Below are 17870 nucleotides of genomic sequence, written 5' to 3' on the forward strand. Positions count from 1 at the left end.
TACAGAGTCCTCAGAATTAAAAAAAAAAAAAGAGCTTTAAAAGTCTGCAATTGCATTGCATTTAACTTATTTTGTTAATTTTGGGAAGAAATATTGACTACTGACTTTGTATTTCCCTGAAGTGGTTGAATACAGAAATTAATTTACTTTTAAACTCAAAGAACTTCTGATGTGGTAACTTTTTTTTTAGGCAGCAAGATGCAACAGCATGGAAAAGCTGAGTAGGAAAAGTAAAGACCTTGTGACTGGAACAAACTCAGAAATATTCTCCACCATGAATTATGTTTCTGCCCTATTATTTTATGGGAAGGCATGTATACATAGTAATAAATAAAAAGCAATAAACACCACGTTATACCCTAGGGATTACACACAGGAAGACAGATCAGGCAAAGCTAATGAAGAGGCTTTCTCCAGCTTGCAGGATGAAGCCTCCAATAACACTGACAGTCAATACAAAAGCTTCAAATGTATCCAGAATATTGTTAATTCAAAATAACATACTTCATTTAGTACTATTCAGAATTGAAATGCCTTTCTTTTCTCCACGACAAGAACTTAACTTTTTTCAGCATACAAAATATTTCTCATGGGTTAGAGATTCCAAAAAAAAAAAACAAAAAACAGTACACTGGGATCACGATGATCTTAATTTTCCACAAAAGGAAGAAATATCTCACATTTGACCTTTTTTATCCAGTAAAAAGTCTAGAGCCAAGTTCGAGTAGCGTCACGCAAACTTGGACAGCAATGGTTTTCAAGAGGCTCAAAACTGAACCAGTGAAATAGTCCAATTTATTTTAGCTTAGCTGCCCTGATTAAATAGGTTAAAGTCATCAGACCATGTCACTGAAAGTTTGTGTTCCAGCTGGTTACAGCTGTCCAAAATACCAGCAAAGCTTTCAGCATCCACTGCTGATGCTTTTAACCTTCAGAACGACCACATATCAAATACAGCACAACTAAACAGAAGTTTCAGGCAAATCATCCATTTCTTCAAATGTTTCTTCAAACGTATTCAGGGTGTTTTTGCTATTAGTTCTGGAATTATCTTGAACTTTGCTTGGATCTGCAAAAGAATGCATTATAAACACAACAGCATATGGTAGAAACTGTATATGCAAGATGAAATTTTTGCACATTTATTTTTCGTTAAAAAAACCCATGCACTTATTTAAAGAGCAAGTTGTCAGTTTGCTACCATATCTTATGCAGAAATTTTTCTCTCTGCCCCTTTTCATTATTACTGAGATCATTCTAGTAAGCAATATAAATGCTAATTGACTCGAGAACAAGCTTCAGAACAAGTCTCCCAGATCCTCATATGCCCCCATCGTAAACTCTGACGATGGCCGCCAGAAGGACATCTGACACCTCAAAGTTAGGTCTCTATTACACTTCCAACGCGGTCAGCAGATGGGTATCTTGAATTTCCTGGTCAACATTCATGAGGGACAGTTTGTCATCTAATATATATTGCAAAACATAAACATGAATGTTCTAGGGTTAAAAACAGCAGACTAGAGTATTGTCAGGTAGAATCAGTCCGATTTCTTGCCAGATTTTGCAATCCTGTATGCAACTCTTAGGACTAAATGTACTTTATGACAACTTTTTCAAAATAATATTTTCTGTCTATTAAGAAGTTGTCTGGCCTTATACCATTCAAATGCCATAAGAGAATGTAAAACTTAGATCAAGCATAAAAAAAAATAAAGAAAAGGTAAAACCACCACATTTTGTTGCCAAGAGGTAAATAATGAGAGTTTGTAACCAACCCTCTCTCCAAGTCTTTAAAAATAATTTAACGCCCCTACCATATCAGCCATGAGCTTCCCTAGCAGTAAAGTGTGGTTGAATATCTAGATTATGAGAGTTTATATTTTTAAAGGTATAAAACTATATCAAAGCATTTCTAAGGAAAAAAAAAAGATTTCACAAATATGGAGTTGTAAAATTCTGTAGTACCTGTTGGCCCTGGATCTTCATTAATAAATGAAACATGTGTTTTCCACTCGGTCCATTTCACTTCATTAATCCTGTTTATATTGTATATAAATTGTGTTATTAGCATGCATTATCTCCCAGCTACGCAGCTGCACTTCCCCTTTTATATCTTTATTCCTTCTTGGGATGCTTTACCATCAATACCTGCTTTGCTAGTACTAAAAGGATGTCTTTTGCAGTGTTAGGTACTATACGAAGGTGAGAATAATACTGCGACCACTTTATCATTTCACACGTTATGAGTACAGTCTTGAAACTCACCTTAAATATTTAAGTATTTTTCACAAAACAGCATAGTAATATTTTCTTTAATATGTAATAATTAGCAATCAATCTAAATAAAATTACTTCAACATTCAAAGATTATGTTGAAGTACATTACTCCAAGCAGACTTGATACTTGTACATTAAAAACATATTAAGTTGAAAATCTGTTTTCTTACCAAAAAATCATCACAACTGGAAAAAAACAAACTGGATTTTTGTACACCTAATACAATGTGTAGATATGTAAAAATATTTTAAAGAAGCATTTGAGGAGAAATAACCTTGACAAAACATACAGAACAGAAGTGATAGCACAGCATTCTAGCTTTGCTTTACCTTAAACACACCCTGGTGTCATTTTCAGCCACTTTACATCGTTCTCCCAGTTGGAATTTTTTCCTCAAACGTTTTGGTAAGAATTTTTCAAATTCCAAAATAGTTCTGGCTCTCTATTAACAATAAATAATAACACAAGTATGGTTAACCATATCCAAAATGGTCTGATTTCACAGCATATACAGTTTGCAAGCTCCATGTTTGATTATAACTGTCACATCTCTGCCCACCATCCATAACCAACACCAGTTCCAACACTAGCAAATAGTAGGTCATGCCGCTTATTATTTAGCATGCACAAAGAGGAACTCCACAGCTTTCTCTAGTTAGCTCCACCGCAGAAGGCATACTCAGAGAAGAATCAAGAAATCTCACTGTAGACTGAGTGTTTAGGGTTTAACGGCAACACCTTCATGCAACACCCTGCCACAGGGATATATATATAACCTGTAATGGGATGCTGCCCCATGGAAAGCAACTCCAATCCTAATTATGGCTGTGTTCTCAATGACAGCTTGGGGCTCAGAGCTGTCTAGCCTTGGAAAAGACCAGGCTAGGATAAGGTATTAGAAATGGGAATGAACTCATGCATTGCTCTAATTCAAGGGACAGAATAGCAGAGCACAGATTTCTGGGCAGATAATGAAACACACCTTCCTGGTGACATATCGAGGGAAATGAAACTCAGTGGTATGTAACACTGCACGAGCTTGAAAATCCAAGCCATAAGATTACCTTTAGGATAGTTGTTAACCCTGAAGTTATCATCATACCCTAATACTAAAATTACTTATTTCCATTATTTGTACCCGTATACAAATGGGGATTGGCATTGTTCATACCTAACCCCTTCTGTCAGCGTAAACTACCATAGGTACAGCTCAAAAGATTTCAGCCAAGGCATCTATACTTCACTAAGCAAACTAACTCACAAACCTGGAGTTTCCAGATGTGCTCACTCTCTTTAGAAATATCTTCCACTGTTTCTCCCATTAATGCAATCAGCATGTTCAAGAGAAGAACGAAAGTCAACACAACAAAAGTTATGAGGAGCAGAAGAAACAGCACAGGGTATTTTGAATTTTGCTGGATCTCCAGATCACCCAGTCCTAGGGTGAGCTTAAAAAGATCCATCAGAACAGGTCCCAGACTGCTGTTGGAATTGCATTCACTGCCATCTTGGCAAGTTTCAATCAATGCAGCAAGAGCTGAGAAGAAAGCATGAGAAAATTTTAATCACAATAATGCTTTATGTGTACATGGCATTTTATCCCAAAGAATTCAAAATGCACTGCTTAATAAAGAGCTAGAGCTGCCCTGCAGGAGCTAGATGACAGATTACCAGGAAGCAGAAAGAGCCCATGTCCAAATGAAATTGCAGGCAATTGAGCAAGAGCCACATTACTTATTTGTTCTGAGAGTCTCTAGACAGTTTAAATCTCTAAACTTGACTTTTTGATATCCAGAAGAAACCCCAACATGAGCTCTCATCATGACATGGTTCTTATTCAGAATAATGCTAAAATTTTTACTCACACAGAGCATGAGTGCTTTTCTCCAGTAATATTTACCTACGCCAAATCCCAGCAAAAACACGATATAGACAACTAAAAATTTTATCACATCATGCAGGATGACCTACAAAATAAATTAAATATTTATCAGAAAAGAAAACTGAGAACTAGTTTTATGCTTATGAATTCTGCAGGGATACAGGTGTGGTACACAATGAAGAGTCAGATATTGCTTTCATTAAGCAAACTGGTTGTAGTCTCAGGGAGAAACCCACAGAAGATTTAGGTCTGATTTTTTATCTCATGACTGAGAGCCTGGTGTATTGTCCAAGTAGTCCAAGGGTGACTAGTGCTGTGCAATGTAGGCTTTACAGCATATGATGCAATTAAACAACAGAACTACATTAGGTGAAAAAGCACAAGTTACTTACATATTTAATAGAACAAAATGTTAATTTTAAGGTGTAAACTAGTTTCTGCCATTGAAGTTAAACAGTGTATTCTGCTGAAATAATATGTATAAACTGAAAACAAGAAATTTTAGTATTAACTATAAAACACATCTAAATTACTGAATATGCTTGATCTGGGATCATATCATAACATGTAAGCATCATAACAAAGCAGATAAAACAAAACAAAACAAACTTGCCTTTTGAATCATAACACTGTAAATGCCCATGGACTGCAGACCTCTGGTGAAATAGAGCATATTAGCCCATCCTAGGGCCATTGCCAAAACAAGACACACGAGGTGTTCTTTGTAGGAAAACAAGTACAAAAAGACAGAGAAGATCACAAGCAAAGCTTGTATAAAACTGTTAAAAAACAAACACATGTATGTAAAAGGGAAATTACTAGCACAAAACCAACAACATAATAGAAAAATATGAAAACAAGACTTTGCTTCTTATGCTTCAATTCTAATTTCATATCACATTCTATTCTCCCTTATGAACATTACCATTATAGTTTAACAATAACATAGATAAGCACAGGTAGTATATTAACACATTAGGATTATATTTATTAAAGCTTACTTTAAGTGTATGACTCTCCCCAAAATAGCTGGTCAATGCAGGTTTTGCTGATAAAGTCATTAAGAATTCTTAATAGTATCTTTGAAGCCATTTCATTCAAGCTTTAGCTTAATGAGTTGTTAGAACCATTACAGATTTTTCATAAACATGGAAGAAACAAGAAGATTTGATGTGCTGTGATAGCATGTAGACCAGATTCTCATCAGCACAAGATTGACATCAGGTGGTTGTAGGAGGAGGAAGAATTACAGATTTAAGCCCCCTCTCTTTTTGTTGATCCTACAATCATATGATAGAAATGAGAGAGAATCATCTGTGCTTTATCTAGGAGTCTAGAGAAGTGTGAAACTATATCTGGTTTATTAACCGGGTTTCTTAAACACATTCTCTATATGCAGCTCTAAAGAGATACAGCCTCAGGAGAAGCTAAAGACAGCACTGTACTTTGGAAAAAAATCCACTCCATGCACATCAACCCCCAGCATTTGTTACCGACCTGCGCAACCATTTGTGTGTTACAAAAAAGCTGCACGTAAGATTAAATCCATCCCTCTAAAAACTGATAATCTAAGGAAAAAGTGAGCATCTGCTACAGGAGTACATTCTCTGCGCCCATGAGATAGATAAGCATTTTATATATAGTATAAAATACATGCATGACAAACTTACAATGCAAAGTGGAACCACGCATCAGAGAGAATTGACTGCAGGTCTGAGGGCCTAAGCAGAAAGATGGCTACACTCTGTGTAGACAGGTATAAAATACAGAAATGGTGGTAAGAGAAAGCACACCTCAGAATTGATTTTTCAAAATAATTTAAGTTGCTCTTCTAGAAATCAGTCTACTGGTAAGACATAACTTATGGAATTGAAAATCTTTTAATAGGGGTGTAACTTCAAAGTTTAAATTTCTGTCATCTCTGGCATAATTTAACAGTTAGTTACTGGTTTTAATTGCTTACAGTATATGGTAAAAATGATACCCTGTTTTTTTCCATTACAAGTTCTAATTCAGCAGTCTCCTTAAAGCCAGTAATTTGATAATATCAATGTTATATAAATATCACATTTCTGTATTGAGAATTTGAAAGGAAAAAACTCTCCTATTTGTTTCACAGAGCAATTCAGTTACATTCAAATATATATCCAGGGTCATATATATCCAGTGATGTATTCTGCCACAGACTTTTAGCCATTACACATATCATAAAGATATTCCAAACATATCAGCATATTCATAAACCTAGAGAAGGTCTTTACCTATTTTTTTATGTATTTGTTATTAAAATGTCTTACCTCTTTTATGGCTAAATATATTGCTCCTAACATAACCATCACCTGTCCTGATAACTGCAGCCATCCCACACCACGTGTTAGAGCTAGTGGATAAGGTGGAGCCTGTAAGAAAGGTCCAGAATGAAAGACTGAGTTCCATACCTGAAGGGTAAAAGGCAAAGTAACAGGAAGCCTCATGTGTCTAGCTCTCTGGGTACTCAATGTCTTCCCTTTCACTTTCAGTTTTTTTCATGGTGGATTTACAGAATTGGCCCCCTAACATGTAAATTTCAAATTCCAAAAGTTTCTTTCTTAAAAGAAAAACAAAAACGGCTTCCCACACTTTTAGAGATGTAATTACCTGTCTTTGTATTATGTATTTGTATTTTGGGTCACTTTCACAAAATGCAAATCTCCTCTATTACTGCTGCTCTTCCTTCCAGATATGAAGACCCGATGTCGGAGAACTTGGTCTCACTACAGACAGATATTCTGATATCTGGTTTTGGTTTAGCATTTTAAATACAATTCAGGAAATACTATTGCATTTTAAATCAGTAAAATTTGGTGAGATTAAGTTGCTGTACTCACTTCATTTTCATTAGGCCTGTGGTAGGAAACTAACGTTAATGTTATATTGTATAGGAAATAAAAACAGCATGACATAAAAAACATGTGTCGTGCAAACTTCTTCCATTTCATTCGCAGGAGTGAATTCAGAGGTTCCAAAGTCAGCATTTCGTGACGATTCTGTAGAAAAAAAAAAAAAAAAAAAAAAAAAACAACAAGGAAGATTTGAACTTGCCACCTGCAAGGAAACTGAGATAATTTCAGGCGTGTATTTTGTGTATTTCATTCAGTATCTGTCCTTGCTGATCTAGAAACACATCTATGCTCAAAGATGAATGAGACCTTAACCTTACAAGATACAATGGGACAACTCTGACTCATGGTGGGATAACCTGCCATACTCTGGGTAAAGTGTGATTGAGCTAAAACTGTAACGTGAACTTCTGCTCTTGCTTCCTATGGAAGTTTTATGGCAGTATTTGAATTTAACAAATGTAAAATTCTGGCTTTGAAAAGCTAACATTCTGTGATAAGGTCCTTCCTAGATGCCTAACAGACATACCTGTTAAGTGAAGTTTATAACCTTAGGCAGAGTGTTCTCGTAAAGTATTTCTGTTTGCTTGCCCTGTTCTCATGCACTGTCTTAGGCAGCTGCTAGTGGCTGCTCCGTGGAGACAAGACACTGGCTTTGATCTGAAACTGGGCCGTATTTATATTCCTATGCAAGGCAAGGTAACACTTCAACTGTAGACAAAACAATCCCAAATGCCTAACCAGTGTTTCAGGAGCTGAATGCATATTCACTTGCAGTTGACAATCTACAGAGGTATAAAATTCATCTTGCTCCTGATACAAAACTGAGAACCAAAAATTACTCTGTACTCTTGCAAGTAATTCAGTCAAATGTATCGGCTAATGCATCTGAAATGAGTGCACTGCTAGGAAATATATACATACATTTTAGGAATAGGTAACTTACACCAATATTTGTATTATAGACAATAATTTCCAATACTGAATTGTCTGCGGTGGTATCTAGTTCTGTCAGATCGTAAAGAGAAGATTGAACAGGACCATAAGCCCAGTCTGTGAATTTTCTTGACAGGCTCCTGTTAGGCTTATCTCTTATCTCTCTGCTCAGGATGTATTTGAGAATCTAAAACATTAACAGAATCATTTGTAAGCAGATGCATTCTTCACAGGAAAGGAGAAAGCACACATACATACTTGCCAAACTCACCAAGTAGTACTGATAAATAGTACCAGCACGGAAAACTACATAGCTGGCCTTGACTCTTTCTCCATACTTAATTTCTCTTAGAAGATACAGAAATAATACCCACCTCTAATTTCCCAGTTTTTGCAGCTAATTGTAATGGTGTCAAGCCCTCCTTATTCTTCATTGTTTCCAAATTTCTGTCTTTACTTTTCAACAAAATCATGTCATACATTCTGATTACAAAGTCATTCTGGGTTTTAGAGTCCTCTGCCACAGTAACTAATGCATGGAGGATATTGTTTCCTCTGGAATCCTGAGAAGTAATATTAGTCCTGGTATTGTCCATTAACAGTTGAATTATGTCTGGCTGGTTGGTACATGCAGCTAATGCCAGTGCAGTTTCACCTACAAAATTGTAAAACGTAACATGTTCATGGTTTATTACAAGCATTCAAATCATACTATAAAAGAGTGACTATGTTAAGCATCTTAATGTATGAAAGCACATTTACATATTGGTTCTACTGAATTTAGCTCTTGCTTTATAAAAGCTTAATTTGCATGAAAACATCATTTGGAGCAAATCTTCAAAATCAGATTTGTTCCATTTTATTTGCCATCCAGCATTTATAAACTTTTTGTAAATGTTTTAAAATTATTTCCAAGTATTTATAACACATTGCACTCTGGCAAGTTACTTTTACAAAAGATTCTATGACATTTTTATATCTTGATGTGAGTTTCCTAATCTAGGTTTACCTACAAGTAATGGTTGACACTTGCCTGTCTTCCATACTGTCTTAATTGTTTGATTAGTCCTTCCTAACTTTTCCAGAGAGACTGCATTTCTACTTACCAAAATAAAAGCCTTCATGCTTATGTTTGGGATTAAAGAAAATACCCTGGGCGTGAGCATTGACATCAGCTCCTTTTTCTATAAGGCTTCGAGTTATTTCATATTGTCTTCTTTCAATGGCAATATTTAGAGCTGTCTGGCCTGAAACAACAGACACAGGTATTTAGCATTGAATCTAAGCACATTATGAAACACTAATGATATTTCACAATGGATAGCACCAGTGATAATAAAAGTTGTTCTAGGAATTTAAACCATCATTAGAATGTTTGAAGAAAACATTACTACTATGGATGGTATATTTAACCATATACCTGAAATTCGTATCAGATGGCAATACCTTTATATGCCTCTTCTGTGTATGCTGCATTGATAAATCTCTCCAAAATACCATTTTCTTCTGCAAAGGACAGTAGTGTATTCACTATCTCATTTGTGTTTTGGTTTATGTTCAGCAGCGCTTTCATCAGACAAGTTTTGCCAGTATCTGCAGCTGTGAATTTTTTCATCAGATAATCTACAAGAGTGAATTTTGAGATTAGATCATAATTATTTATTAAAGTGGATGGAAAATAATTCTAATATTTTGTTTATTAGGGGTGGGGTGTGTATATATATATCCTGAGGGATATATATGAACATGAATTATTTGCCAAACAATTACTCCTTCCTATTCACTTTGTATTTGAGCACAGTACAGACAGACCCTCCATGTATCATAACCAGGAGACAAATCCTCTCCAGTGTTGTCTCAGAGGCAGCAAGAAGGTGGCTGATTGAATACCTTCAGCTTGCCTTACACAGGCAAGTAGCTGTTGCACAGAGATATTTCCCAATTTTAGACTATGCATATGCTGCCAGAAGAGCGAACAATTTCCTTCAGGTAACTCCAAAGCGTACCTGGCACAGTCATGTTTCTACACGCGTTTGATCGTTCCTTCAGCTCTGCAAGCAGACATTGCAATTCTTCTATATTCCCCTCAGATACTGCCCGAAATATGTATCTTTTCAGCTTCTTCCGAGCACTGGTCTGCTCAGGTCCTTGCGATATGTTAGCACTGAATTATAAGAAATAACAATGAAATCACTGATTCAATGTACTGTTTTATTTTACTTTCTATATAAAAGGAAAAAGAAATACAATTACTCGCCCCAGACTATATATGCCTGCCTTGCTTCCATATATATCTCGGCATGGATCTCCAAACATTTCTGCAGATTGCTTATTTGCAGGTAAGTGGCTATTGATAGGGTTTTTATAATAAAAATGTACATCTTCCAAGTGATTTTTGTTTTGCATTTTTTCCCAGTTTATCCATTATTCTAAAACAAAGGCTAAGAAATACTTCTCTGATCTGTTCACAACTCACTGAGTTTAGTGCCTGAGGTTCCCTGATGTTGCACTCATCCCACTTGGAGCAGAAGATAATATCTAACCTCACAGCTTCTTACACAATTTTCTTGATCACACATTATTCTGGAATAAGAATCATTTAATATTTCGCCCCCAATAAGAAATACTCCTAGCTCATGCCTAGTTATGTGTGGTGTTCAGGCCTTATGTTGTCATCTAGGAAACAGACATTAGACATGAAGAATCCTCACACTAAATACGAGATTTGAAAAAAACACAGGCTAGAGGTTTTTTTATTTCAAAATCTATTTTTTGAAGAATCAGAAATGTATGTATACATATGAACTTATTTCTAAAACGTGGCAGGCAAAATAGGTAATATCTGTCCTCTCATAGACTTAACCACTGAAAATGTCGTAAGAAATACTTCATGGCTCCACTCACCAACAACTGTCTACGTTAGGGCTGTATTCAGTCGCATCATCCTGAAGTGACTGCGGGGAATCCATATCTTCCCCATTTCCAGATGCACTATAGAAAATAGAAAAGCGTAAGTGCCAAGTCACGAAGATACTGGAAGATATTTTAGCAAATTGCATGAAGAATCAGTCAGTACTAGGAAGCAGTATCTACAGTACAGCTGAAATTAGTCTAATTTGACATTGTGCTTTTTAATTCTATCGTATCTCCTCTCTGAATTTTAAAGGAAGTGATAAAAATTAAGAGACCCACAGGATTTTATTATATTTTAAAAATAATTTGGAAAGCAACCTGTTTTGTGTTTTACTATGTTATTTCATTACAGATCCTGAAACTGTGGGAAGTTTTTTTCTTTTCTTTTTTTTAAATGTTCATTGCTTTTTATGCATCATCCGGAATGCTTGAAGCTTGCCTTCTTCCTTTTTGCATGCTTAATTTGTCATCTGCCACAAAACAAGTGCTAAATCAGTAACCCTACATGGGTTGCAAGCACACAATGAAAGTGATTTACCTAAAGATTTACTACACAGTACACTGTAGGCAAATCAAGAGCATTTTGCAGCTGACTTGAATGGAAGCTTCAGCTAAAAGAAATTGAAGACTGGGCCATAAATGCATATTTAGGTAAAGGATTTAAATGGCAATAACATTTTGTAATTGCTGTACATCATTTCCAGACATTCCTAAAAGCAGGTCTGACTTAAAAATTAATTTATTATAATATTTCTTAATTGCATTTTTTTTCTCTACAAGGTTCAGATTTTATGAACTACTCCAGGTTAATAACTTAGGGAGCCTGAGCTATTAGTTATTGACAAAACAGATGTATGGAGGGTAATTCAAGAATTCAGCATTGCTCTGCAGGTATTCCATTCCCTTTGAAATAAAGCTCAGAGTCCATTCTTATTCAGTCCATCACTTCTCTGCAGAAAAACATGAAGAATCTGGTGACAAAGCGTATGTGTGTCTTGTGCAGGTCTGTGCCTGAATGAGAGGGAGAAATCTGGATACTTCTCTGAAACCAAAATAAGGCTGTCAGCTAATTCCAAAAAGCTGACCAGACATCCATCAGAAACAAAAACATTTGGCCATTCTGGGCTTATAAGAGATTTGATGCATACTTCCCTTACTCATAATTATTGGCTGCTAGTGCCCCACAAATTTTAAAAAATTAATTGCATTCTTCTCAGTCGTAATTTTTCTCTATTCATTAAGCACAAATGGCTGCCTTTAAATATTTCAGACTCAGCATCTTCATGTTGTTTGATTGTTAATGAGCAATAGAGGGAAGGTGTCAGCACACAGCTGGGAATAGGGTTTGCTGAATTAAGCTGTCATCTTCACGCAGTAGAAAATACACAAATGGGTGTGTGGAGTTTGTCCTAACATATCATAAATAAGAAGCTAAGATTAAAAAAAAGACAGTGCTGATTTTAAATTAATTCAAATCTGAGGCCTGATTTATTCAGTGTAAATGACAGCAATATATAAACTCAAATAGAAGTCATCTAGCAACAACTGACCTCTGTTGGAGTTCTGTCTTTGAAGTGACCAAAAACTAAGAAAAGCCATGTGAAATTTTAGCTCTGAAGTCTAAGGAGAAATACAGAGTAGCTGCTGAAAATAGATATATTTGCAGTACGACTATTGCATATGCTTCTATAACTTACCATGGACGAATGTTTGAATCCATTGGTTTTGAAAACACAGGGGGAGACGTATTATTTGGAGTGGCATTGCTTTCAAAACCATCAATCTCCAAAAAAAAGTGTGAGCTGTTGAACACAGTGCATTTAAAAAATATTAGTTAAAAAAAAGCAAGCTCAACCATAAAATAAGCAAAGCACTACAGAGGTACGTGCCTAGGACAAGGTTGACAATTTATATTGTCTGGCATTATACCTAATAGGACTCTGGAATAGAGGCTTATCTACTTTCCCTGGGGGGATCCCAACCTCAAACACTGTGCCCAGCACTTTCATGCTAGTAGCTGGGCAAAAGATCCCGAGATATTTTTAGGACATGTGCCATCAGATCCTGACATGTCTAAGCAGCCACCCCAGCAGCCTAAAAACAGCCTCACATCCAGCTTCTGTGCAAATAGCTAAATGCAACACCAGACATTTATTGACCAGCCATACATGTATGCACACATGCACATACTTTTTAATCTACTGCATTCAAGTCCCTATTTCTCCAGCCAGGAGCCATCAGGATGGATCATTTCAAACCCGTCAGCAGCGATGATCATTAAGTCAGAAAATTTGAAAGGTCATATGTTAAATGACATCAGGCATTTCCACCATCCAGGACTGAATGTGTAATCTTGCCAGTCAGTGCTTGACACTTAACTCTTTCTTTTCCCTATTTATAGGGAAATTTGGAGCAACACAGAAAAGGGTACGTGGACAGAATAGGAAGATTTCACCCTTTAAAATCCTACAGAGTTAAGAGGCAAAATCGATGGCTTGGTATTACCAGACCTCATTAAAACATTGCTACATTTCACCAAAGACATTCAAAGAAATTCAGTGGTGGATATAGTGACTTCCACATGGCCTATTGTTCAGAAACTGTCCAACATTTCTAAAATGATCCAGTAGTCACCTGGAAAATGATTCCAATTCACCTAATATTTATGGTTTAGTCCAAAGAATCCTGCAGAATAAAGTACACATACTGATGCTAAAATGCAGTATATTATTAGGACTCTACTGAACAACTTGTTGATATCTGCTAAAAATAGATTAAAAATTAGCATGATCTCACGGCCCTAGTTCCTCTCATTTTCCAATAGCTTGGAGATCCAAGTGTCAATTCCCTGTATGTGGTTGTTTAAACATACATGACCTTTTAACATTTGAGATGCGCCTGTGAATGTATTCTAAGCAGGCAGCAAGTAAAATGCCACTTCTGGTTAGCAGGACAGCATCCCTGAAATTATTTATGCAATGGGTGCTTTTCAGAGTACAGGAGGAACCTAGAGAGAAACAGGACCATTGCCATCACTTCTACCACACTCGCCAGATTCTCAGCTGCTGTAAATCACTGTTGTTTCACTGGGGTCTGGACTTGGCAGAGAGACTAAGAAAGAGTGCAAAAACCATGGGTTCATCCTGCTTTTTTGCATTCTCTGATCATGATGTGCAGGAGCTGTAGTGCCACGCTGCAGGCTGAGCTGGACCATCTCACCTGCCCTTCGCTCAGGAACAGTGTGTTCATGCTGAAGATTTTGGCATTCGATAGATACACAGCAGCTATGAAGTGGGCCCTGTTTTGGAGGGTGACATCCTGGCATGTGGGTTACCTGTGGATACTGCGGGGGAGAAAAAAAAAGCCAAGCAAACCCAAAAGCCACCATACGAAGCAGGTGGACAATTGCCAACAAATACCCAAATGCTTATGTGGCCATGATGCGCGCTCTCAGGAACACTGCCCACAAGCATAATCAGTCTCTGGCAGCACCCCTCCCAGCCTGCCTGTTGGTTTTCCTGTCCTTAATTACATACTGTCAGTCCACCCAAATACCAGGACCTTCAAGAAGGGGAAGTGATGGTCTCTCCAGAAAGCGCATATTGCCGATACATTTTGTCAAGTGAGAAACACCACCTGTGGGGTGAACTAGCTGTTGGTGGCACAGTAGAAGGAAGCATTTTGAAGCAACAGAAGTACAGCAGCACAGAAACGTATAATTAATAGAACACGTTAAACATCTGCATTAAAGTTCACGTGATCTTCATTCCTTATATTACAGGAATGTTGTCAGCCACACCCTGAGCTGTTGGTTGAGAGGTGGGAAAAACCCCAAGGTTACTGTTACTGGTGCCACAAAACCGAATGGGAGAGAGGAGCTTAAGTAATTGCAGGGTAGTGATTGCCAGTATGTGTTATAACTACACAATCTTCCATGGAATTGCCCGTTTTTGAAGTACTAAGTGTATTGTGAGCTGTTCAGACACTTTATCTCCCCCTTATACAACCAAAGAGCTTCTCTTTTTGAATTTAATGACAGGAGGACAAATTGAGCCACCCAGGCAGTGGGTCTCAAATAACTAATGACACCATTTCTGTGGAAAGTGACTCCTCTGATTATTAAGAATTATAAACGTCAGAACAGCCACAATTGCCTAGGCCTTCACAGTTTCAAAAATTGCCGTAATAGCTAGTAATTAGCCACAGAGTGAAAAGTTTATGAATGAAAATTCATCCCCACTCTACAGTAACTTAGTTGACTTCAATAGAATAGTATCAGGGAAGAATTACTGCTTATATTTCCCCATTCATATTAAATACAAACCCTTAGTCCTCGTATTAATTCTCTAGCATAAATTATGAATGAAAGTGAATATTTTGTAAAATAATATAATGAAGAAGTCTTGTTAATCAGAATAATGAAAAATGAAGTGAATTCAGGTTTCTGTTTGTGGTGGGATTTTTCAAACCTCATGTTCCTCCAGCCCTTTTTAAAAATTTGCCTCTGCTCCTCCGTAACCTGTCACATTCCCATGTGAGGCTATGTTTGAAACGCTCCCTTTTTTCAGGCCAGCATCTCTTACAGAAAACCTGGTGTACCCAGCCACAGGATCTCTTTAAAAAGATCACTCTACCTTCTGCTGTTGAAACACTGACCATCATTAGACCACATTCTTGCAAGCTTATACAGGTATACAGAGTGGATGTAGAAAGCCCAGCTGATATGAGACGCAAACTTAAAAGACTGGTGCATGAGTCTGATATCTCTAGGACAGGGGTTAAATACTTGTCCCGCTAAGGTAAACACGTCATATGTCTGCCTAACCAGGGTACTCTTCCACTTCTAAACAGCGTAAGTGTATTTTTTTGAAGACACCTTGTGTTCATCAGGTCTCTCTCATTCATATATGCAGAATGAATAAAGATGTTAAAGATATTTCAGTGCAAATATCTACTAAAGGAAATAAACCAGGGAATTTTAGTGTTCTAGACTGGGCTAAAGTCCTACCTTTTCTTTGTGGGAGTGCTTTCAGTCAGCTTTTTCTCTTGCTGGTTTGAAGGGGGAATACCAGACGGATTTGTTTTCTTGCCCATTAGTGGAATAATTTCGTTGTTATCTTTAATCATGTTTCTGCAGTAGATAGATTCACAGTTACTTAACTCCTGTTCATTTCAAGAAAGTATAGAGACCAAATTGCCTATTTGCAGTCTCTTCACATGTAAGCACACAAATCTTGATATTTTTTCAGTGTTTTTCATTTTTCAGTTATTAAGCGCATACACACCATTTTATGTGTCAAGGCCAGAGGGTTATATTCATGACTGATTAAATTATGTTCAAAGAGAAGTGCCATTAAAAGTGATACCATAAATCCAGGAGAACCATAAATCCAAGCATTTGCCTAAATTAAACTGAAGGGAGTCTGTCAGTCACAATGACACATTGTTATTTAGAGAAACAAAAAGAGCACAATGACTTTTTTGAGTAGCCCTAAATTTTGTGCATACAGTTAATCTAAGCAGTCTGCTTTTATCCAAGATAACTTCAGAAAAGTTCTAGGAAGATCTATGCAACAGATACAATGTGTGAAGGAAGGTTTCAACGTGAAGGCTGGTAAGCACAGAAAAAGCCCTGAAACTTTTAACTGCGTTGGAATAGCAGAAGCAACAGACAGACTCTGAATACAATGCCCAGGCTGAGCAATCACATGGATAACATCAAAGACTTGTGTGTCCTGGTGACACTTCTCAACATCTCTTCAGGGAAAAAGAAAAAGTCATGCATCTACTGGCTAGGAACAATCACCACCACATGACACAGAGGGATCTTAGTGTATGTTATCTGCTTATAAACACACAACATGAATTCTGTAAGTAATAATGAATAACTGTCTTCCTATTTCTCAATATAATACTCAAGGGCATAATTTTAAATCACCAAGGATAATTTGAAAGTGAGAAGGTGAATTTAGGATACTTTAAAATTCATTGAATGTCAAATTAGTAAGTTTTATGAGGTCACGGACCCATTCCCAAGGAAATCAGGGGAGTGCCCTCCATAGCCAAGGACAAATCATAAAAATCACTTGCCTGCAAGTTTGAACAAAATGAACTATGCATTCTTCCTCTCCTACCTCCACTTCCCTTAATGTGACAAATGTGCACACACTTTCTACTCCTGTCACAGTGTTGTCAATGCGCCTTAGCACTAAAATTTCTTCATTATGGGATTATCAAGATATAGAAAGCAGATTGTGAAGCGTGTTTGAAAAGACATGACACCTGGTATGAGAGAGGAGACAGGCATTTCAAATACATTGATATTTGAATGAAATTCTATTAATGCATAAATGGCAAATGTTTCAGTATGGGAACTTTTCAATACCAAATACAAACAATGGAGAATTTACAAGGCCCAAACACATGTAAGTGCAGCTGTAATTCCTTGTCACTAGATGAAATAGAGAAGAAGTCTGAAATATTGGAAAGTACCAACTTGAAAAGGTTGGTTTAAAAAACAGGGGTGAAAATAATTTTTTATTGTGTTTTCTAGCGTTTTGTAGACACGTTCACAGTAGCACAACTCAGAAATATGCCTAGTTTGGATGCATTTCCTAAGAACTCATATCACAATTTTCATAGAAATAATTTATAAAGGACAAATATGATTTACTTAGTACACTGGCATACAAAGTGCACCATGGCTTTCACTGCAGGAAGCGCACAAAAGAACTGAACTTGGATATTACGTATTCGGGGTAGGAAAAAAGGTTTTGTCTATGCCTTTGAAAATGCAATTCATGTAATCTTCAGACACATGTTGAATCAGTGCATACACTGGTAAACATTTAATCTTACCATGGCTAAAACAAATGACTGTTGTCTTGCTCAGTTCATAAATAATTCTGCTATTTACTTCTTATCAAGTATTTTAAGAATACACAGCAGCTTATGAGCAAAGACATTTCCCATCCAGTGG

General features: G+C 36.7%; 1 protein-coding gene across 2 annotated transcripts; it reads right to left on the bottom strand.

Annotated features, from left to right (window-relative positions):
* Positions 1-962: 962 nt before the first annotated feature.
* On the bottom strand, positions 963-16018 carry TRPV3 (transient receptor potential cation channel, subfamily V, member 3). 2 transcript variants are annotated; one of them, XM_010083694.1, is made up of 17 exons: positions 15900-16018; positions 12589-12693; positions 10883-10969; positions 9985-10142; positions 9425-9601; positions 9085-9225; positions 8353-8633; positions 7989-8165; positions 7031-7189; positions 6461-6562; positions 5834-5907; positions 4777-4942; positions 4182-4248; positions 3547-3818; positions 2611-2723; positions 1969-2039; positions 963-1069 (listed from the first exon to the last, which is right to left on the bottom strand). In XM_010083694.1, the coding sequence occupies exons 1-17, from the start codon at positions 16016-16018 to the stop codon at positions 963-965; spliced, it is 2376 nt and encodes a 791-aa protein (XP_010081996.1). The 2 variants fall into 2 exon arrangements, with proteins under 2 accessions (XP_010081996.1, XP_010081997.1); XM_010083695.1 differs by having other exon boundaries at positions 963-1074; positions 1962-2039; positions 15900-15985.
* Positions 16019-17870: the final 1852 nt, after the last annotated feature.

This window comes from Pterocles gutturalis, unplaced genomic scaffold (genome assembly GCF_000699245.1).
Source record: "Pterocles gutturalis isolate BGI_N339 unplaced genomic scaffold, ASM69924v1 scaffold4260, whole genome shotgun sequence".
NCBI classification, from domain to species: Eukaryota; Metazoa; Chordata; class Aves; order Pterocliformes; family Pteroclidae; genus Pterocles; species Pterocles gutturalis.

Excerpts from the sequence above, each read along its gene's own strand:
- TRPV3 (XM_010083694.1), bottom strand. The coding sequence starts at position 16,018 with ATGATTAAAGATAACAACGAAATTATTCCACTAATGGGCAAGAAAACA. Across the intron at positions 8,634-9,084 it reads GCATGAAGGCTTTTATTTTG|GTGAAACTGCACTGGCATTA; the intron begins GTAAGTAGAAAT and ends ACAATTTTGTAG. Across the intron at positions 6,563-7,030 it reads ACAGGCCTAATGAAAATGAA|GCTCCACCTTATCCACTAGC; the intron begins GTGAGTACAGCA and ends CCTTTCTTACAG.